Source organism: Pristis pectinata, chromosome 42, assembly GCF_009764475.1.
Source record: "Pristis pectinata isolate sPriPec2 chromosome 42, sPriPec2.1.pri, whole genome shotgun sequence".
Lineage (NCBI taxonomy): Eukaryota > Metazoa > Chordata > Chondrichthyes > Rhinopristiformes > Pristidae > Pristis > Pristis pectinata.
Genome location: NC_067445.1, coordinates 4150359 through 4172591, shown reverse-complemented (window position 1 = coordinate 4172591; position 22233 = coordinate 4150359). Strand labels below are relative to the sequence as shown.

Genomic DNA, 22233 nt, shown 5'->3' with positions numbered 1-22233 from the left:
CTCCACCCCTCACTACCGCCCTCCCTCCACCCCTCACACCCTCCACCCCTCACACCCTCCCTACCGCCCTCCCTCCACCTCACCCCACCCCTCGGGCCACTCACTACCGCCCTCCCTCACACCCTCCGTCCCTCCCTCCACCCTCCGTCCCTCACTACCGCCCTCCATCCACCGCCTCCGTCCCTCCACCCCTCACCCCCTCCCTCCCGCCCTCCCTCCACCCTCACCCCACTCCTCACCCCCTCTCTCCCTCCCTACTGCGGCCCCTCCGCGGAGATGTCGGATGACGGGCCCGGAGGCAGCCGAGCCCGCCTCCAACCCGAGAACGTGTTCGTGATCGTGGACTGTAGCTCGGAGCTGATCAACCTGCTGAGGTGAGGGAGGGGGGAATGAAGGAGGGGGAATGAGGGTGGGGGGGGTGGCGAGGAGGAGGGTGATGAGGGGAGGAAGGTGGGGGGAGAGGAAGGGGATGAGGGGGAGAGGAGGTGTGGAGGATCAGCGACATGGGGGGGGAAGTGGGTGGGGAGGAGAGGGGAGGGGGTCAGAGGGTGTGGGGAGGAGGTTAGATTAGTGACGGGGTGCGTGGGAGGGGGGATTGGGGGAAGGAGGGCTGAGGGGTAGAGTGGGGAAATGGAGGGGTTTGAGGGGAGGGGGGGTGGGTGGGTGTTTTGAGGGGAGGGGGTCAGGGGGTGGGGAGGAGGTTAGATTAGTGATGGGGTGCGTGGGGGGGGGTTGGGGGAAGGAGGGCTGAGGTGTAGAGTGGGGATTGGAGGAGTTTGAGGGGAGGGGTGGGAGGATGGGGTGTTTGGTGGGAGGGCAGGGGGTTTTGCCAGTAGGGTGGGGAAGGGGAGGGTAGGTTTGAGGGGGGGGCGGGAGGGAAGAGGGCGAGTGTGAGGGGGTGTAGGGCGTCCACGGAGGGGTGAGGTGGGGGAGGGGAAGGGGTGGGTGGAGAGCGGGTGGGTTGTTTGACGGAGGGGGGTTTTGACGGTAGGTTGAGGGGAGGGTGTGAGCAAGGGGGAGGGGTGGCCGGTGGGAGGGAAGGGGGCGAGTGTGAGTGGGTGAAGGGGATAGGGTGTTAACGGAGGGGGATGGGGGTTGCAGGGGGAGGCAAAATCTTGGAGGTGCGGGAAGGGGAGGGGGCGGGGCGGAGGTTGTCTCGGCGGGGTGCAGGAGGGATCTCTGGCAGAGAGGAGGGGGATGTCCCAGCAGAGGGCCCCGGGGTCACTCTCCCACTTCCCTCCATGTTTGTCCGCGCCCCTCGGCTGTGAAGTGAAGCGACCTCCCTGCCAGGAGCCGTCCCGTCAGTTGTCTGAATGCCGGTGCAGGGTCCCTCTGCCAATGCTGTGTGTGTCTCTTGTGTCTGTCTCGGGTCCAGGCCGCACTTGGAGCACTGCGTGCAGTTCCGGTCACCCCCGTTACAGGGAGGGTGCAGGAGAGGTTCGCCAGGATGCTGCCTGGATTAGAGAGCATGAGCTACAAGGAGAGGTCGGACAAACTTGGGTTGTTCTCCCTGGAGCGGCGGAGGCTGGGAGGAGACCTGATGGAGGTTTATAACACGATGAGAGGCACAGAGAGACTAGACAGCCTGTATCTTTTCCCCCAGGATTGAAACTAGAGGGCATGCATTTAAGGTGAGGGGGTAAGAGTTCAAAGGAGATGTGCAGGATAATTTTTTTTACACAGAGAGCGGTGGGGTGCCCTGGAATGTGCTGCCTGGGGTGGGGGTGGAGGCTGATACGATGGAGGGGTTTAGGAGGCTGTTAGATTGAGCATGCAGGGGATGGCGGGGAGGTGGATCACGTGCAGGCAGAAGGGATTTAGGCGCCATGGTAGTGTAGCGGTTGGCGTGACGCTATTACAGCGCCAGCGATCGGGTTTTCGATTCCCGTCGCTGTCTGTAAGGAGTTTGTACGTTCACCCGTGTCTGCGTGGGTTTCCTCCGGGTGCTCTGGTTTCATTTGGGTTTAAAATGGGTGGCGTGGACTCATAGGGCCGGAAGGGCCTGTTACCGCGCTGTAAATAAAATTTATAATTTAAATTTAATTGGGCATCTTGTTCGGCACAGACCTCGTGGGCCAAAGGGCCTGTTCCTGTGCTGTGCCAAACAGGCCTTTCAGCCCGTCGTGTCCGTCCCCACCTCCCCGGCGCTGGGTCCGTTCCCTTCTCTCCCTCAGCCGTTCGAGTGCCCGTCCGGATGTGTCTTCGGTGTTGAGAGAGAGGGTGTCCCAGCCTCCCCCACCTCCTCAGGCAGAGCGTTCCAGATTCCACCGCCCCCTCTCAGGTGGGGGGGGGGTGGGGGGGAATATTCCCTCCTGGCTCTCCCCTGAATCTTACACCTACACCCTCTGGTGTTAAGCACCTCTGCCGTGGGGAGCAGTTGCTTACTATACACACTACGTATCTTCTCCCACCTGATAATTTCCCCCCCTAATCTCCAGCATGTACCATTCAGCTTCCAAGGAAGTCAAACAGACCTCGCCGGTCTCTCCTGGTAACTGGATGCCCCATCCCGGGCACCGTCCTGGGGGAATCGCCTCTGCACCCTCTCCAGCGCGCTCAGCCCCTCCTTCATGTAGTGTGGTGATCAGGACCTGGACGTAGTGCTCCAGCTGTGGTCTGACCAGTGCTTTCTATACCACAACCTCCCTGCACTTGTATTGCAAGCAAAGTCTAAATATCCTGTACCCGAAGAATATTCTGAAGCTGCGTCAAAAGACACAGGCTCTGTATCGTGTGGAATATAGAACAGTCCAGTGCAGGAACAGGCCCTTCGGCCCACATTGTCTGTACTGAACACGGTGCCAAGTTAAACTAAACCCTTTCTGCCTGCACACGGTCCACGTCCCTCCACTCCCTGCCTCTTCATGTGTCTGTCTTTAAAAACCTCTTCGACACTGCTGTCGTACCTGCTTCAAAGACCACCCCCTGGGAACACACTCCAGACACCCAGCACGCTGGGTCTTCAACATGTATAAAAAAATTTGCCCCACGCATCTCCTTTAAACTTTATCCCTCTCACCTTAAAGTGTGCTCTAGTACTTGACATTTCTACCCTGGGAAGAAGACTCTCGACTGTCTGTCTGCGCTTCTCGTAATTCCGTAAAGCTCTCCCCTCAGCCCCCGCCGCTCCGGAGAAGACAACCCAAGTTTGTCCGACCTCTCCTTACAGCTTGTGCTCTCTAATCCAGGCAGCACCCTGGTGAACCTCTTCTGCACTGTCCCCACATCCTTCCTGTAACGGGGCACTCGATACTCCAAATGCAGCCCCACCAAAATTTTATACAGCTGTAACGTGGTTTCCTGACTCTTGTACTCAACCGGATTTTTCCCACACACTCTCTCTCGCAGTGTGAATTCCGCACAGCCGGAGTCAGGAATTGTCGCAGATATCGACATTGGCGAGCTTCTCTATCCGAAAAGTTCGGAAAGTTACTACGAATTGAAAAGCCAGCCCATCGCTGACAGGTTAGTCAAATGCCCCTTGGTGAGCTCCCACAGCTCCGGAAAGCCTCCCCCGTCCCATCGCTCCGGGAAACCTAGCCCCTGCCATCGCTCTGCCCCGTGTCCCGGAGTCTCACAACCGGTCTGTGCTGACCAAGGTGGTCATCTAAGCCAGTCCCATGTGCCACCCCCCCCACCCCCCCATCCCTCAACCATGTACCTGTCCAAGTGTCTTTTAAATGTTGTTAATGTACCTGCCTCACCTACGTCTTCACACAAAGGGCGGTGGCTGTGTGGAACCAGCTGCCCCCAGGAAGTGGCAGAGGGGGGTACAGTTACAACGTTTAACAGGCACTGGGGACAGGTATGTGCATAGGGAAGGCTTAGAGGGATATGGGCCACATTGCAGGCAAATGGGACGAGCTGAGGTCTGTTTCTCTGCCGTGTGACACACCCACCTCCTTGTTGCAGATATTAGAACATCGAACACTACAGCACAGTACAGACCCTTCAGCCCACAATGTTGTGCCGACATTTTATCCTGCTCTAAGATCTATCTGACCCTTCCCTCCCACACATAGCCCCCCATTTCTCTATCATTCATGTGTCTTTCTAAGAGTCTCTTAAATGTCCCTAATGTATCTGCCCCCACAACCTCTACTGGCAGTGCGTTCCACACACCCACCACTCTCTGTGTAAAAAAAAACGTTCCCCTTGTATCTTCCTCCAGTCACCTTAAAATTATGTCCCCTCGTGTTAGCCGTTGTCGCCCTGGGAAAAAGTCTCTGACTGCCCACTCAATCTATGCCTCTTGTACACCTCTGTCAAGTCACCTCTCATCCTCCTAAGACAAATATTATGCATATTTATAAGATGAGATTTCTTTATTAGTCACGCGTACATCGAAACACACAGATGGATCTTTTGTTTAGAGTGCTCTGGGGGCAGCCCGCCAGTGTCTGGCGCTAACATAGCACGCCCACAACTTCCTAACCCGTACGTCTTTGGAATGTGGGAGGAAACTGGGGCGCCCGGAGGAAACCCAGACACGGAGAACGTACAAACTCCTTACAAGACAGCGGCCGGAATTGAACCCGGGTCGCTGGCTCTGTAATAGCGTTATGCTAACTGCTACACTACTGTGCCTGCCCCTACGTTACCGTGTCTGCATACTATTTTGACACAGTAACTTTAATTTAACACTACCTTAACCTCTCTCGATAGGCAGCAGGAACAAAGGCAGCTATTCATTCTGCTTGCTACCTCCCTAACTCCACCTTCCTGCCTGTACTTCTCCCCTTCCTGCATTAGGAAGGCAGAGAGCATGTTGACTCTTACCGCAGAAGGATTTTGAATGCAGAGCGGGCCTCGGGGAAGACCCAGTCTGCAGCTCTGCGTACGGTGTCGGCCTCCCTGTCCGAGGGAGGACGTTCTTGCCAGTGTCAGGAACGCAGCGGTGCCCCGGTCTGATCCTTGGCGGTATTGGGGTGGGGAGGTTAGGTAGGTTAGGCCTACGTTCTCCAGAGTGTGGATGGGAGAGTGGGGAAAATCTCAGCAGGACTGTACAGGCTCGATTGAAGACACAGCGGGTCAAGCAGCATCTGCGGAGGGGAAGGGGTGGTCGACATTTCGAGTCAGAGCTTTGCATCACGACCGGCAGCGTGGACTCAAAGTCGAGTTTACTGTCAGGCGCACAAGTCCATGTGTGCACGGGTGCAATGAAAAAATTACTTGCAGCAGCCTCGCAGGCACAGAATATCAGAGGCAGAACGTTCACAAGAAAAACATGTTAAGCATAAATTTATACACTTTTGTTTTACAAGAAAGAACACAAGAACAAAAAAACCCAGTCCATTTTAGTGCAAAGTGGTCACATTGACTACTGGGCGCTAGGTGGATCCAGGTGAGGAGGGAGATGGCGGGATATGTGGACTCTACCTCCACAGCCACTGCTCGACCCACTGAGTTCTCTCAGCGGTTTGTTCGTTACTCCGTGTTCCAGCATCTGTAGTTTTCTTGTGCCTCCATTAGGATGGATGGTCCCGATTCCCGGAGGACCTGCCGCCGAATAAAACTTTGGACAGGCCCGTACTCGGAGTGTCGCGCGCGGTTCTGCTCGCCCTTGTTACAGGAAGGGTGCGGGCGTCTTTGGAGAGGTTCGCCAGGACGCTGCCTGGATTAGAGGGCACGAGCTACAAGGAGCGGTCGGACAGACTTGGGTTGTTTTCTCTGGAGCGGCAGGGAGACCTGATAGAGGTCTCATAAAGTTATGAGAGGCACAGATAGAGTGGGCAGTCAATCTTTTTTCTCCCAGGGTAGAAATGACTAGTACCAGAGGGCATTTAAGGTGGGAGGGGGTCAGTTCAAAGGAAATGTGTGGGGCAAGTTCTTTTACACGGAGAGCGGTGGGTGCCTGGAATGTGCTGCCAGGGGTGGGGGTGGAGGCAGATACGATAGAGGGGTTTACGAGGCCGTTAGACAGACACGTGGATGTACAGGGAATGGAGGGGTGCAGGCAGAAGAGATTTCGTTTAATTCGACGTCATGCTCAGCACACACATCGTGGGCCGAAGGGCCTGTGCCCGTTCTGTGTAAACTACAATGTGGAGGGTGTAGAACTGAGATCAGGAGGGGCCCCTGCACCCAGGGCAGTTGGGGGGGTGGGTGCAGAATCCCCGGCCACAGAGGGCGGCGGAAGGGAGTCACCGTCTTTCTTCCCGTCTGAGGCACCGACGGGAGAGGTCGATGGGACGGTGAGGCCCAGAGGGTGGAACGATGTTTCTGTGAGGTTCCCGTTGCCCTGTCGGGCTGGTTTAAACCCTAAAAACCCCGCCGACCAGGCTCCTTGGGACACACGAGAGAGAGAGAGAGAGACAGCAGACACGAACCTAGAGCAACAAACAATCTGCTGGAGGAGCAGCGTCCGTCGTTTTTACCCTGTGCCCGCCTCCAGCTATCGCTCCCCTGCCCCTGTCTCCGTGCTCCTCCCCTTCTTCCAACCCCCTCCCCCCCACCCCCCACCCACCCCCGGCTGAAACTTCATCTGCCCCGTCATCCTCCACCCCCTCCTGGGTCTGCCGATCACCTCCCGGCCCCCGTCTCACCACTTTTTCCCCTTCTCTTGTTTCCCCCACCCCTCCCCACTCGGTCCCGATGCAGAGCGTCGACCTGAAACCATATTGGTTTATTATTGTCGCTTGTCCGAGGTCCAGTGAAAAACTTGTCTTGCAAACCGATCGTACAGGCCAATTCATTACACAGTGCAGTTACATTGGGTTAGTACAGAGTGCATTGAGGTAGTACAGGTAAAAACAATAACAGTACAGAGTAAAGTGTCACAGCTACAGAGAAAGTGCAGTGCAATAAGGTGCAAGGTCACAACAAGGTAGATCGTGAGGTCAGAGTCCATCTCATCGTATAAAGGAACCGTTCAATAGTCTTATCACAGTGGGGTAGAAGCTGTCCTTAAGCTTGGTGGTGCGTACCCTCAGGCTCCTGTATCTTCTGCCCGATGGAAGAGGAGAGAAGAGAGAATGACCCGGGTGGGTGGGGTCTTTGATTATGCCGGCTGCTTTACCAAGGCAGCGAGAGGTAAAGTCCAAGGAGGGGAGGCTGGTTTCCGTGACGCGCTGGGCTGTGTCCACAACTCTCTGCAGTTTCTTGCGGTCCTGGGCAGAGCAGTTGCTGTACCAAGCCGTAATACATCCAGATAGGATGCTTTCTGTGGTGCATCTGTAAAAGTTGGTGAGAGAGGTGCAGAGGGAGGTGCAGAGTCCCAGGTTTTGAAGCTTGTTGATTAGTACTGAGGGGATGATGGTGTTGAACGCTGAGCTGTAATCAATGAACAGCAGCCTGACGTATGTTTTGCTGTTTAGGTGCTCTAAAGTGCAGAGCCAGTGAGATTGTGGCGGTAGGCAAATTGCAGCGGGTGCAGGTCCTTGCTCAGGCAGGAGTTAATTCCAGCCATGACCAACCTCTTGAAGCACCTCATCACAGTAGACATGAGTGCTACCGGGGGATAGTCATTGAGGCAGCTCACCCTGCTCTTCTTGGGCACCGGTGTGACTGCTGCCCTTTTGAAGCAGGTGGGAACCTCCGACTGCAGCAGTGAGAGGTTGGAGATGTCCTCGAGCACACCAGCCAGTTGGTCGGCACAGATTTTCAGCACCCTGCCAGGCACACCGTCAGCTCTCCCCTCAGCCTCTGACACTCTCTGGAGAACAACCCGAGTCTGTCCAACCTCTCGTTATATCTCCTACCCGCTAATCCAGGCAGTATCCTGGTAAACCTCTTCTGCACCCTCTTGACACCCTTCCTGTAACGGGGCGACCAGAACTGCACACAATACTCCAAGTGCGGTGTCCTCCGATGATGGATGTTGCCCTCCTGAGACATCGCCCCTTGCCGATGCTCCTCGGCAGTGGGGAGAGCTGCGTACCTGTGAGGGGACTGGCTGGATTCCCGCTGCAGTCTGTAGCCCCTCGCCGCTCCCGTGCGTCAGGGAGTCCCCCACACACCAGGCCGCAATGCGCCCCAGTGAGAACGCTTCCCGTTCTCCATCTGCAGAATCCGTCAGCGTCTTCACCGACCTGCCGGTTCTCCTCAAATCTCTACGAAAGTGGGGCCATTGACGAGTGTTCTTCGTGGTTGCAATCCGCCTGCTGGGCCCGGGATAGATCCTCAGGCGCCCGGGGAACTTGAAGCTACTCGCCCTTCCCACCGCTGACCCCTCAGTGAGCACCGGTTTGTGCTCTCCCAACTTCGCCTTCCTGAAGTCCAAAACACACACACACACACACACACACACACACACACACACACACACACACACACACACACACACTCTCTCTGTCTCACTCTCAGTGTGTCTCTGCGTCTCTCCCTCTCTTTTCACCAACCCCCCCCCCCCCCCCATGTGTGGAGCTGACCTCTGCTCTGTGAGCTGCAGACACGGCCGTGCTGCAGGCAGCCTCCCCGCCCCCCCAGACACGGCCGTGCTGTGGGGAATCTCCCTCTAGCTGGGGGAAGCGGAAGCCACCAGCTGACTGTGTGGGGGGGGGGGGGGGGGAAACGGGTGTGGACCTTCAACGGTCGACATGCCTCTGGCGCGCCGCCTGCCTTTCCGCTGACACGCCGTTCCCCCGTCGACGGGTCGGGGTGTCGGCGAGTGCTGCGGGTCGTACCTGCCCTGACCCTTGGCCAGTTGAAAGCGCCAGCTCTTCCCCCACAGGAGGTATCGCACTGGAGCAGTGAAACGTCCCGGAGGAGGGAGTTTCCCAACGCCGTCCACCCGCCCCTGTGTGTGCTCTCATTTCCTCGCCTCCTCTCTCCCTCACCAGCTTCCCCTTAAATGTGCTGGAGTGCTTCCGTGGGGCTGTGCGCTCCACACCCTTGCTCTGGCCGTGCCTGTGCTCAGCCGGCTCTACACCCTGTCAGCTGCCGTTTGCTGCAAGAGTAAAGACACTTCGTTGGGATTATACCGGTGAGAGGCGTGGACATAGAGTCTCTTTCCCCAACCTCAGGGTGTGAATGTTAGGTCCTAGAGAGCAGAGGTTTAAGGCGAGAGGGGGAAAGTTTAAAGGGGATGTGTGGGGCAAGTTTTCTTTTACACAGAGAGCGGCGGGTGCCTGGAATGTGCTGCCAGGGTTAGGGGTGGAGGCAGATACAATCGAGGGGTTTGAGAGGGAATGGAGGGAAGTTTACACCGGCAGGGTAGCCAGTGCCTGTTCCTGTGCCGTGCTGTTCGGTGTCCTGGGATACTCCCCGCGGGTCCCGAAGGGAGATGCACTTGTGGACGATGGAGCGCCCAGACCGATTCCCGGGACACTACGTCCCCCTTCCCGAGGAGGGGTTGAACAGACCTTCCCTGTACTGGCCAGAGTTCAGTAAAAGGAGGGATGGTCTCATTGAAACATCCCTGGAGTTGAGGGCAGGCACGGCAGCGTAGCGGTTAGCGTAACGCTATTACAGCACCAGCGACCCGGGTTCAATTCCGGCCACTACCTGTAAGGAGTTTGTCCGTTCTCCCCCCTGTGCGTCTGCGTGGGTTTCCTCCGGTTGCTCCGGTTTCCTCCCACATTCCAACAACGTGCGGGTTAGGAAGTTGTGGGCGTGCTATGTTGGCGCTGGAAGCGTGGCGACACTTGCGGGCTGCCCCCCAGAACACTCTCAGTAACACAAAAAGATGCATTTCACTGTGTGTTTCGATGTACATGTGACTAATAAATAAATATCTTATCCAGGTTTATAACATCATGAGGGGCTTAGATTAGGTGGGCGGTCACCGTCTTTTCCCCCCAGGGTCGGGGAGTCTGAAACTAGAGGGCACAGGTTTAAGGTGAGAGGGGAAAGACTTAAAGGGGCAAGTTTTTCACCCAGAGGGGGGTGGGTGTGTGGAACGAGCTGCCAGAGGAAGTGGTTGAGGTGGGGACAGTTACAGAGTTTAACAGACAGTTGGACAGATACGGGGATAGGAACTGTTCAGAGGAATAGGGGCCACACTCCGGCAGATGGGACTGGCTCAGGGCAGCACCTCGGTCAGCATGGACGAGTTGGGCTGAAGGGCCTGTTTCCGTGCTATTAGCTCCATCACAGGAAGGACGTGGAGGCTCTGAAAAGGGTGCGGGGGACGTTCACCAGGATGCTGCCTGGATTAGAGAGCATGAGCTATAAGGAGAGGTCGGACAGACTTGGGTTGTTTTCTCTAGAGCGGCGGAGGCTGAGGGGAGACCTGATGGAGGTTTATCAATTTCCCCAGGGTTGAAATGTCTAATACTCGAGGGCATGCATTTCAGGTGAGAGAGGGCAAGTTCAATTTACAGAGAGAGAGAAGATTTCTTTACTAGTCACATGTACATCGAAACACACAGCGAAATGCATCTTTTGCGTGGAGTGTTCTGGGGGCAGCCCGCAAGTGTTGCCGCACTTCCGGCGCCAACATAGCGTGCCCACAACTTCCTAACCCGTACGTCTTTGGAATGTGGGAGGAAACCGGAGCACCCGGAGGAAACCCACGCAGACACACGGGGGGAGAACAGACACACCCCTTACAGAAAGCGGCGGGAATCGAACCGGGGTCGCTGGCGCTGTCATAGCGTTATGCTAACCGCTACGCTACCGTGCCTGTGGGTGCCTGGAACGTGCTGCCAGGGGTGGGGGTGGAGGCAGATACGATAGAGGGGTTTGAGGCTCTGAGATGGCTGCATGCATGTGCAGGGAATGGAGGGACAGCGATCACACGGGGGAGGGCGTACAAACTCCTCACAGACAGTGGCCGGAATCGAACCGGGGTCGCTAGCGCTGTAACGGCGTCACGCTATCCGCTACGCCAGTGCGGGTGGGTCGGCATGCACCGGTCGGGCTGAAGCGAGCACCGAGAGACATCGTTGTGTCTCCCCTCCCCCAAGCTGACCTGGGGAGGAGGGGTTGTGGCCCGGACCCCCGCAGATACATAGAACATCGAACGCTACAGCACGGTACAGGCCCTTCGGCCCACAAAGCTGTGCCGAACATGTCCCTACCCTAGAAATTACTAGGCTGACCCAGAGCCCTCTATTTTACTCAGCTCCAAGTACCTATCCAACAGTCTCTTAAAAGACCCTATCGTATCCGCCTCCACCACCGTTGCCGGCAGCCCATTCCCCGCACTCACCGCTCTCTGAGTAAAAAAAACTTACCCCTGACATCTCCTCTGTACCCACTCCCCAGCACCTTAAACCTGTGTCCTCTCGTGGCCACCGTTTCAGCCCTGGTGAAAAGCCTCTGACTATCTACCCGATCAATGCCTCTCATCATCTTATACACCTCTATCAGGTCCCCCCTCATCCTCCGTCTCTCCAAGGAGAAAAGGCCGAGTTCCCTCAACCTTTCCTAAGGCATGCTCCGCATCCCAGGCAGCATCCTTGTAAATCTCCTCTGCACCCTTACCGTGGCTTGCACATCCTTCCTGCAGTGAGGCGACCAGAACTGAGCACAGTACTCCAAGTGGGGTCTAACCAGGGTCCTATACAGCTGCAACAGTACCTCTCGGCTCCTAAATTCAATTCCCCGATTGATGAAGGACGATACACCATACGCCGCCTTAACCACAGAGTCAACCTGCGCAGCCGCTTTGAGCGTCCGATGGACTCGGACCCCAAGATCCCTCCGATCCTCCACACTGCCAAGAGTCCTACCATTAAGACTGTACTCTGTCATCTGAACATTTTTATCAACAAACGACAGGCTTGCTTTCCCTCTCTTTTCACAGCCACTTGCTGTTCCCCGATGTGACCCCTGCATTGCCTGCTGGGGACTGTAGTTCTTTATTAGATCTGCATAATTCACTCTCCGTCCCTCGCTGGCTCGGAAGCGGCAAGTCTGCACCACGACGGCTGACTCCTCTCTCTCTCTCTTTCTCTTTCTCTTTCTCTCTGCAGCGGCCCCTGTGCGCAGCCGGACAGGCCCAGGCAGGCGCCGGCCGCCATGACGTCGCGGGTGCTGCTGCGGCAGCAGCTGATGCGGGAGCAGGCGCAGGAGCAGGAGCGCCGGGAGCAGCAGGCAGCCGCGCAGCGGGAGCAGGAGCGGGCCTCGCCCAGCCAGTCACGGGCCATCGCCGTGGCCGGGCCCCTGGGCCTGCCCGCCAAGGCCCAGGTCCCCATGGAGATCCTCAAGGTGGGTCGCCGCGGCGACGGCGAGCTCGGGCCCGGCCCGGCCGGGCGGTGGGCTCGCCCGGGGAGAGGCCCTTCGGCCCGTCGCGTCTGCTGCACCATTTGGCCAACGCCGATCTTTTCCTTCCGCCCCCGCCCACCCCGACGTGACCCTTAAATCGCCCCATAACCCTTAACCCCCTCACTCACCCCCGTAACCCTTAACCCCCTGTAACCCTAACCCCCCACCCTCCCTGTAACCCTTAACCCCCTCACTCACCCCCGTAACCCTTAACCCCCTGTAACCCTAACCCCCCCACCCTCCCTGTAACGCTTAACCCCCTCGCTCACCCCCGTAACCCTTAACCCCCTGTAAACCTACCCCCCCACCCTCCCTGTAACCCTTAACCCCCAACCCTCCCCGTAACCCTTAACCCCCTCACCCCCATCCCTTAACCCCTCCACTCACCCCGTAACCCTTAACCCCCCCCACCCCCCTCCTGCGTAACTCTTAACACACCCCCCCCAACCCCCCGGTAACCCTTAATCCTGCCCTCCTCAGTCCATCGAGAACCTACCTATCTCTGCCTACAACACACCCAGGGACTCGGCCTCTGCCGCCCTCGGTGGGAAATTCCCCCTCGTCCCCATTCGGTAGGGTCGTCCCTTTGTTCCGAGGCTACGCCCTCGGATCCCGGACTCTCTCCTGCCAGCGGAGACGCCCTCCCCGCGTCCGCTCCCTCCGAGCCTCTCCGTGTCCGGGAGGTTTCAATGAGATCTCTGCCCCCCACCACCCCCCCCCCCCCCAACCACGATCCTCCGGAACTCCCGTCGAGTGCAGGTCCAGAGATGTCAAACGCTCCTTGTACATTAACCCTTCTGTTCCTGAGATGCCAGTTTAAAGTACACCGGCCCGCAGGTGGTCCACCTCCCTCCACTCCCTGCTTGTCTAAACCCGTCCGTCATATCTACCTCCCCTCCAGCACCCAAACTTTCCCCCCTCTCACCTTAAACCTACGCCCTCTGGTATTTAATATTCCCCGTGGTGAAGAACAGCACAGGAACAGGCCCTTCAGCCACTTGAATCCATGCTGCCTGTCATACCTGCCGACGCTAATCCCCAAGTCTGGAGCAGCATCTGAATCGCCCAGGCTCAGAAGGCTCTGGGCCAAGTGCTGGAAGCTGGGACAAATCAGAGTATTGCCCAGTGTTGGCCCAACAGTTTCCTGGTGAATAATTCCAGGACTCTCCCGTTTACCCGTGTGGTGTCTGCAGACTTCTACTCCCTTGGTGATCTGAGTGACAGTGGAAAAGCTTTGTGCGCCGTCCATACAGATCGTTTCAAAATCAATGACAGGATGCAGAGTAAAGTGTTCCAGTTACAGAGAAAGTGCAGTGCAGGCAGACGGTAAGGTGCAAGGGCCACGACGAGGTAGATTGCGAGGCCAAGAGTCCATCTAATCGTACTAGGGGACCATTCAATAGTCTTATAACAGCGGGACAGGAGCCGTCCTTGAGCCTGGTGGGACGTGCTGTCAGGCTTTTGTATCTTCTGCCCGACGGGAGGGGGGAAGAAGAGAGAGTGTCCGGGGTGGGGTGGGGTTCCCTGACTATGCCAGCCGCTTTCCCGAGGCAGCGGGAACTGTAGACGGGGTCCGCGGAGGGGAGGCTGGTTTCCGTGATGGGTCCACAACTCTCTGCGGTTTCTTGTGGTCCCGGGCAGAGCAGTTGCCGTCCCAAGCCGTGATGCGTCCGGATCGGACGCTTTCTGTGGGGCACCTGTAAAAATCGGTGAGGGTTGTCGGGGACATGCCGAATTTCTTTAGCCTCCTGAGGAAGTAGAGGATAGGTAAGATTTCTGGGAGGGAGCCTCGGTCAGCATGGTCGAGTTGGGCCAAAAGGCCCGTGTCTGATTCTGTGGCTCTAACCCCTTGGCTGTCTTCTTTGCCCCCTGCTATCCTAGGTGCAGACCCACCTGGAGAACCCCACCAAGTACCACATCCAGCAGTCACAGAGGCAGCAGGTCAAGCAGTACCTGTCCACCACCCTGGGGAGCAAGGCCGCCTCCCAGGCGCTGGCCGCCCCCCTCTCGCCGGGACCCCTGGAGCAGGCGGCCCCCTCCGCCGCGGGGGCCGCCCCCAGCAGCCCCATGGTCCTGCTGAACGTCGGGTCCAACCCAGAGACCGAGGTGAGGAACGCCGGGTGGGTGGGGGTTGGGGGGGGATTGGTGGGGGTTGGAGGGGTAGGTTGGGTGGCGGGGGGGTGGGTGGGGGTTGGAGGGGCAGGTTGGGTGGCGGGGGGGTGGGTGGGGGTTGGAGGGGTGGGTTAGGGGTGGGGGTGTGGAGGGTGGTGGTGGGTTTGGGTAGGGTCTGTGGAGTCTGAATCTGGGCAGGTGGGAACCACCGCCGCCTCCCAGATCCAGGGATGGCGTGTGGTGCGTAGGGCTCCGTCCCCCGATGGAACGGGACTGTGTTGGGCAGTTGGTGGGCGTGCGGGAGAGGGGAGGGTGTCCCGGGGCCGGTGGGAGAGGGGAGGATGTCCCGGGGCTGGCGGGTCCAGGTGGGGTTGGACGACCCCAATGGGCCGAACGGCGCTTTCCCACTGAGACGTCGGCGGGAATGAGAAATAGGATTCGTGTGGGATTCGTACAGACGGGCCGGCATGGATTCGATGGGCCAAAGGGCCTGTTTCCATGCCGGATCTCTCTGTCTGAGGAGGCGGTGCCGGGAGTTTGATCTGTAGACGGGGCGGTTGGACAATTCGGGGGGAGTGGGGGAGGGTGCGGTGTGACTGGGGAGTGGTCCGGGGGAGGGGGTTAAGCAGCATCCTTGGCGGTGGGGTGGGGTTGGGTTGGAAACGGGGCGGGATAATCGGCGCTGGACGGATATTCGGGGGGTGGGGAAGGGTCCGGTTTCTGAAGTTGTGAGGTGGGGTGGGGGGCAGTGCACGGTTTGGGAGCGTTGTACAGGCTCTGAGCTGCACCGCTGTCAGAGCGATACTCGCCCCCCCCCCCCCCCCCCCCACCTTCCCAAACTCTGTTTTTAATTCTTCCTCTCTCCCACCCCCCCACCCATGGGCAGATGGACGATGTCATCGATGAGATCATCAGCCTAGAGTCGAGCTACAACGACGACGGGCTGGGGCTGCTCGACTGCCAGCTGCAGATGCCCAACACGGTGAGCCGACCCTCCCCGGGGGCGCCAGGGGGCTTGGGGGGGTGGGGGGGTGTCTCCCGAGAGGGCGGTGGGGTGGGTGGGGGGGTACTGTTGGGCTGTGGGAATGTGTGGTGTGGGCTGGAGTCCCCCACGATGATGGACGTTGCCTTCCTGAGACGTTCCTTGGCGGTGGGGAGAGTTGTGCCTGTGAGGGAACCGGCCAAGTACCGCCGCTCCCTGCAGCACCCCCGCCCCCCCCCACACACCAGGCCGCGACGCGCCCGGTCCGAACGCTTCCTGCAGGATCCAGCAGCGTCATCGCCAACCTGCCGGGTCTGCTGAGGGAGAGGAGCCGCTGGCCTGCCTTCGCCCCTCGCTTGCAGGCATGGCCGGGGATGTCTCTGAGATGGCTGGGTGATGGTTTCTCTGCTTCCTTCTGATCCCCTCCCCTCCCCTTCCCTTCCCTCCTCTTCCCCCACAGCTGCCGGTCTCCGGGAACCTGCTGAACGTTTACACCAACCAGAGCCTGACCAACGCCACCATCACTGTGAGCAACTCCTGCCCGGCCAAGCTGCCCAACACCAAGGAGAGCACAGGTAGTGACCCGCCCCGTGTGTCAGCGCCCGGCCCCGCGTGACCGCAACCCCCACCCCCGGCTCCGCGTGACCGCAAACCCCAACACCTGGCCCCGGCCCTGCATGTCCGCGCGCCCCCCCCCCCCCCCCCACCAGACCCGCGTGTCCGCGCCCACCCCCTGGCCTCGCGTTTCCGCCCGCTCCCGGCGATGTGGTCCCAGTCCCTCACAGGGAGTTCACACCCTGATTCCTGCCTTCCCCAGGCTGTAAGCTTAAAAAGGAGCACAACTGACTCTCACATCCCCCTCCCCCCCCCCAGATGCCGATGTGAAAGCTTTCATCAAAGAGAGACAGAAGAAGGATAACCACAACCTCAGTAAGCTCATGGGGGGGGGTGGCGGAGGTTGGTGGTGGTTGGCTTGGCGAGCGGTGGGGTGGGTGGGGAGGGGGGGAGCTCGGTGTTGAGGGACCCTGGGAGCTGTGCCCCAAGGGGCAGGCGGGGGGTCTGCGCTTGTGGTGGGGGGGGGGGGTGTGGTGCAAGGTCGCACTCCCCAACCAAAGCCTCAGCCGACTCCCACCGGCCCATCGTCAGTCCCCTTGCTCTTTCTGGGATCTTGCTGTGCCCTCGGGGTGGGGCTGGCCATCTCAGCCTGGTTAACCGAGGCCCCTGCTCATTGGAGTGAGGTGAGGCGCTCCTAATGCTCTGATTTACCCACTCCCCCTGAAATATTTGTTGCCCCCCCCTCCAAATATTTGCCACCCCACCCCCCCCCACCCAGTTGAGGGGGCCAGCAGCCCGCAGAAGGGGGAATGGTCGCTCATCTGGTGCTTGGAAGGAGGGCGGACTGTCGGGATGAGCCCCACTGGATCTGATACCCCTTCCTCCTCGGAGGCTGACCCACCCCCCCACCCGCCCAGCCTCACCTCCTCCCCCACCCCCCGTATTTCACCAGGGACTTGACTGCGACCATGTGACTTGGGGTGGTGAGACACTGAGTTTTCAGGCATCACGGAGACCCGTCACCGAGGGAGACCCCCCGCCACGCCGCACTAAATCTCTCTCCCTCCCCGTTCACAGTCGAGAGAAGACGGAGGTTTAATATTAACGATCGAATCAAGGAGCTGGGAGCAATGATCCCGAAATCCAATGATCCGTGAGTTCCTTTCCTGACTACTCTGGCTGTGGGGGGTGGGAGGTGTGTTATAGGGAATTTAACGTGGTTCCCCATGGTGAATCTACACCGTCCCGTCACACACTCCCGGGGTCAGGCACAGGGTGAAGCTCCCTCCGCACCGTCCCGTCACACGCCCCCGGGGTCAGGCACAGGGTGAAGCTCCCTCCGCACCGTCCCGTCACACGCCCCCGGGGTCAGGCACAGGGTGAAGCTCCCTCCGCACCGTCCCGTCACACGCCCCCGGGGTCAGGCACAGGGTGAAGCTGCCTCCGCACCGTCCCGTCACACGCCCCCGGGGTCAGGCACAGGGTGAAGCTCCCTCCGCACCGTCCCGTCACACGCTCCTAAGGCAGGGACAGTATATCCGTCCAGGGAGAAGTCCAGCCCGTGTTGACCGTCAACCACGTGCTTTTGCAGTAATTCCACACAAACCCTCTTTACTAGTCACAAAGTCACCCAGCACGGAAACAGGCCCTTCGGCCCAACTGGTCCATGCTGACTAAGATGGCCATTTGCCCGTGTTTGGCCCTCAATCCTCTAAACCGATCAAATGTCTTTTAAACGCTGAAATTCTGTCTAATGTCTTGTACAACAGCATCAGTGTCAGGGAAGTTACTGGAGAGGATCCTTAGGGGTAGAATTTATGAGCGTTTGGAAAACCACGTAGGGGCAGTCAGCATGGTTTTGTGCGGGGCGGGTAGTGCCTGACTGACTTGATTGAGCTTTTCGATGAGGTGACGAGGGTGATTGATGAAGAGCTGTGAATGTTGCCGACATGGATGTTAGTAAGACGTTTGACAGGGTCCCTCATGGGAGGCTCCCCCGGAAGGCTAAGATACGTGGGATCCACGGTGAATTGGCCGTTGGGATTCAGAACTGGCTTGTCCATATAAGACGGAGGGTAGCGGGCAAGGGGACTTATTCTGGCTGGAGGTCTGTGACCAGTGGTGTTCTGCGGGGGATCTGTACTGGGACCTCTGCTGTTGGTGATTTATATAAATGACCTGGATAAAAACATGGATGGGTGGGTTAGTAAGTGCTCAGGTGATACAAAGCCTGGTGGTGGTGTGGATTGTGTAGAAGGTTCCCAAAGGATACAGCGGGATATAGATCAGATGCAGATCTGGGCAGAGAATTGGCAGATGCAGTTTAATCCGGGCAAGTGTGAGGTGTTGCACTTAGGGAGATCAAATGTAAAGGGGCAGTACACAGGACCCTTAACGGCACTGATGTACAGAGGGATCTTGGCGTCCAAGTCCATAGTTCCTGAAAGTAGCCACGCAGGTCGACAGGGCGGTAAAGAAGGCGTACAGCATGCTGGCCTTTATTAGTCGAGGCACTGAGTTCAAGAGTCAGGAAGTTACGTTGCAGCTTCATAAAACTCTGGTTAGGCCGCATCTGGAGTATCGCATTCAGTTCTAGTCGTCCCCATTACAGGAAGGGGGGGGGGCTTTGGAGAGGGTGCAGAAGAGGTTCACCGGGATGCTGCCTGGATTAGAGGGCATGAGCTATAAGGAGAGGTCGGTCAGACTTGGGTTGTTTTCTCTGGAGCGGCGGAGGGGATCGAAATTTATAAAATTACGAGCGGCAGAGATAGACAGCCGGTATCTTTCTTTCCCCCTGGGTCGAAATGTCCGATACTAGAGGGCATGCATTTAAGGTGAAATGTTCAGGCAAGTTCCTTTTTACACAGAGAGCGGTGGGTGCTCACAAAGCGGGGGTGGGGGTGCAGGCAGAAACGATAGAGGGGGTTTCAGAGGCTCTGCAGAGAATGGAGGGAGATGGATAGTATGCAGGCAGAAGGGGTTAGGTGCCATCATCTCAGTTAGTTCATGGAAGGGTGTGCTGTTGTTCTGTGTTTTACGCTGTGGGAATTTGTCACCGAGGGGCTCGGTGTGTACATTTTCAGCATGGGCAGGGAGGCGGGTGAACGGCGATGATCAGACGTAGCCTGTCCGAGCGCAGGCCCCCTGCAGGATCTGTCTCTGAGCCGCCTCCCTTTTCCCCCCCCCCCACCACCCCCCGCAGGGAGGCGCGCTGGAACAAAGGCACCATCCTGAAGGCGTCGGTGGACTACATCCGCAAGCTGCAGAAGGAGAGCAGCCGCTCAAAGGAGCTGGAGAGCCGTCAGCGGAAGCTGGAGCACGCCAACCGGGCCCTGCTGCTCCGCATCCAGGTGAGGTGGGGGGGGGGGGGGGCCATGGCCGCCGCCGTTACCCAGCATGCCCTGCGCCCGGGAAAGAGCCCTATCTCTCGGTAAGGAGGCACTGACCACCACCCCCCCCCTCTCTCTCTCTGGCAGGAGTTGGAAATCCAGGCCCGGGTGCACGGCCTGTCGCTGACCTCCCCCTCGGGCCTCAGCACCGCCCAGCTGACCGCCCAGGTCATCAAGCAGGAGGTGCCAGGTCCCGATTACCTGCTGTCGGGGGGGTCGCAGGCCGGGGCAGAGGCCGGGCCCGCCTACGACCTGGACCTGGACCTGGGCCTGGGGCTGGGGCCCGGCCTGGAGCCGCTGGCCGAGCTGCCCTACCCCCTGAAGCTGGACTCGGGCCTGGGGGATGTGCTGATGGAGGACTCGCTGTCGCCGGTGGGGGCGTGCGACCCCCTCCTCTCCTCTTTCTCGCCGGGAGCGTCCAAAACCAGCAGCCGTCGGAGCAGCTTCAGTATGGAGGAGGAGCCCGGGTCCTGAGGGCAAGCTACGGGCATCACCCCCCCACCAACCGTGTCCCCCTCCACATCCACAGGCTCCCCCAACCCCGTTGTCCCGCCCCTCATGTCCCGCCCATAGGCTCCCCCTCCCCCTCACCACCCCCTCCCCGTGTCCTGCCCCTCCCCTCCCACTCACATCCCACCCACAGGCTCCCGTCCCCCTCACCACCCCCACCCCCCCCCCCCCCCCCCCCCCCCCCCCCGTGTCCCCACCTGCAGGGCCCCCCTCCGGGTCCTGGGGAACGGGGTGATGCTCCTCTCCCCCTCCCCTCCCACCATCTCTTTATTCCCACTGGCTGTGATTGGGGGGTGTAATCACCCCCTCCCTACCCCCTCCCCCCCCCCCCCCCCAATCTGTCTCCTGGGATCTCCTGTCCCTCTCCAGCCTCCCCCACCCCCCCCCCGCCACATCTCCCTCTGCCAACCCATCTCCTCCTCCCCCACCCACCAACTCTCCCTCTTGCCCCCTTCCCCCCCACCATCCCTCTCCACCCCGCACTGTCCTCTGTCTGCCTCCCCTCCCTCCATTGCCCCCGTCTCCCCTCCCCTCTCCTACCTCCCTCTGTCCCTCTCCCTCCCCCACCTCCCCTCCCTCCCCCTGTGCGTACACCCCTTTGATTGAGATCACCCTCAACCTGCTTCCTGTCGTGGCACCCTGCTCTCTTGTGAGGCCTGCCACAGTTGAATATCCCGGATCTCGCTGGGCTTGTCCCCGTCCACGGGGAGAGGACGGGTGAGTGGAACGGTGACCCAGGCTGGGACTTTGGGGAGGAGAGGGGCGCTACCGTCCCCCTGGGTGTTTGACAATTAACGAGCCACCAGATCGCAGTTGTACTGACGGGAGTGTGGTGGGGTTTACTGGAACTCAGAGCGAGAACACGGAATTTTACTTTTAACCAGCAGAGAATTTTCATCATGTAAATGTTTCAGCATTGTGATCATTCAGCTAAGAGATCTGTATAATAAACTTTTATATACTTCGCCCTCTGATCTCAGATCCACGGGGCAGTCAGAGGGGAGATGTTCCCCAGGGAACGTGATCAGCTTGTTTTATAGCTTTTCCCATCCACGGACCTGTCCTGGTGTCCTTTAAATGTAACTGTACCCACCCACCACCCCCCTCCCCCCGCTTCCTCTGGCAGCTCATTCCACACACCCACCCCCCTCTGTGTGGAAAAACCTGCCCCTTTAAACCTTTCCCCTCTCACCTTAACCCTGTGCCTTCTAGTTTTAGACTCCCCGACCCTGGGGGGCTATAGACTGTGGCCGCCCACCTTACCTACGCCCCTCGTGATGTTATAAACCTCCATCAGGTCGCCCCTCAGCCTCCTCCGCTCCAGGGAAAACAGTCCCAGCCTGTCTGGCCTCTCCTTATAACTCGAGCCCTCTGGTCCCGGGAACGTCCCGGTGAATCTTTCCCTCACCCTCTCCGGCTCAGTGACGTCCTCCCTGTAGCTGGGCGACCGGAACTGTGCCCAACACTTCCAGTGCGGTCTCCTGTACACTGTAACGGGACGTCCCGACTCCTTGACTCAGTGCCCCCGACCGATGAAGGCCGGCGTGCCGAACACCACCTTCACCGCCCTGTCTACCTGTGTCTCCACTTTCAGGAAACCATGTCCCTGTACCCCTGGGTCCCTCTGTTCTACAGCACTCCCCAGGGCCCCACCGTTCGCTGCGTGTGTCCTGCCCTGGTTTAACTTTCCCGAACCGCGTCACTCCGCGCGTATCTGAGTTAAACTCTGCCTGCCATTCCTTGGCCCACTTCCCCAATCGATCCGGGTGATCTAACCGAGGGGGTTTGCAATGATTTAAAGGATTCGGCGGGAGAGATGGAAGCCGCTTCCTCCGGGAATGGGTGATCGCAGGAGCACAAAACAAGGCGGAGGCACTGAGCCCTTCCCTCCTGTTCAGCCACGTTGTGGCCGATCTCCCTTGACACCATATCCCTGACTAATGCTGTTCCCTCTACGTCCAAACAGCCATCTATTTCTGTCCTGAACAAACTTGGCAACTGAGCTGCTGACAGGGACTCTGAGTGAGCCAGTCCCGTCCTCTCTCTGTCACGGACTCTCGTTCTGAACTCAAGAGGGTCCCGGCCCGATCTGGTCAGGTTCTCCTCGCTGGGCAACCCTGCTGTCCAGCCTGCATTCCATCTGGTGAAGCTTGGCCACGCTCTCTCTGTGGCAAGTCTCTCCTCCCTTCAGTGGTGGGGCCGGACCTGTGCAGACTTGCCCCGGTGCGGTCTAAGCCGTGGGGCAGGCGGTGGGTCGTTTGCGCTCCTTCTGTCAATTACATGCTCTCACTACATGACATCGAGGTTGTCAGACCCACTCGAATGCTCCTCCTCCACTCTGAGTTGTCTCTCGTACTCAAATCCTCTTAGAGAGTCACACAGCACAGAAACAGGCCCATCGGCCCAACTGGTCCATGCCGACCAAGATGCCCATCTGAGCTTGTCCCATTTGCCTGCATTTGGCCCATATCCCTCTAAACCTTACCTCGCCGTGTACCTGTCCCAGTGCCTTTTAAATGTTGCCTAACCCTTTAA

At 58.8% G+C, this 22233-nt stretch overlaps 1 protein-coding gene across 1 annotated transcript; it reads left to right on the top strand.

The window, feature by feature from the left end:
• Positions 1-304: 304 nt before the first annotated feature.
• On the top strand, positions 305-19876 carry LOC127566492 (microphthalmia-associated transcription factor-like). The gene is made up of 10 exons (XM_052008924.1): positions 305-374; positions 3349-3465; positions 11859-12093; positions 14032-14256; positions 15149-15244; positions 15705-15819; positions 16118-16174; positions 16877-16952; positions 19002-19149; positions 19276-19876. The coding sequence occupies exons 3-10, from the start codon at positions 11905-11907 to the stop codon at positions 19660-19662; spliced, it is 1293 nt and encodes a 430-aa protein (XP_051864884.1). The 5' UTR covers positions 305-374; positions 3349-3465; positions 11859-11904; the 3' UTR covers positions 19663-19876.
• Positions 19877-22233: the final 2357 nt, after the last annotated feature.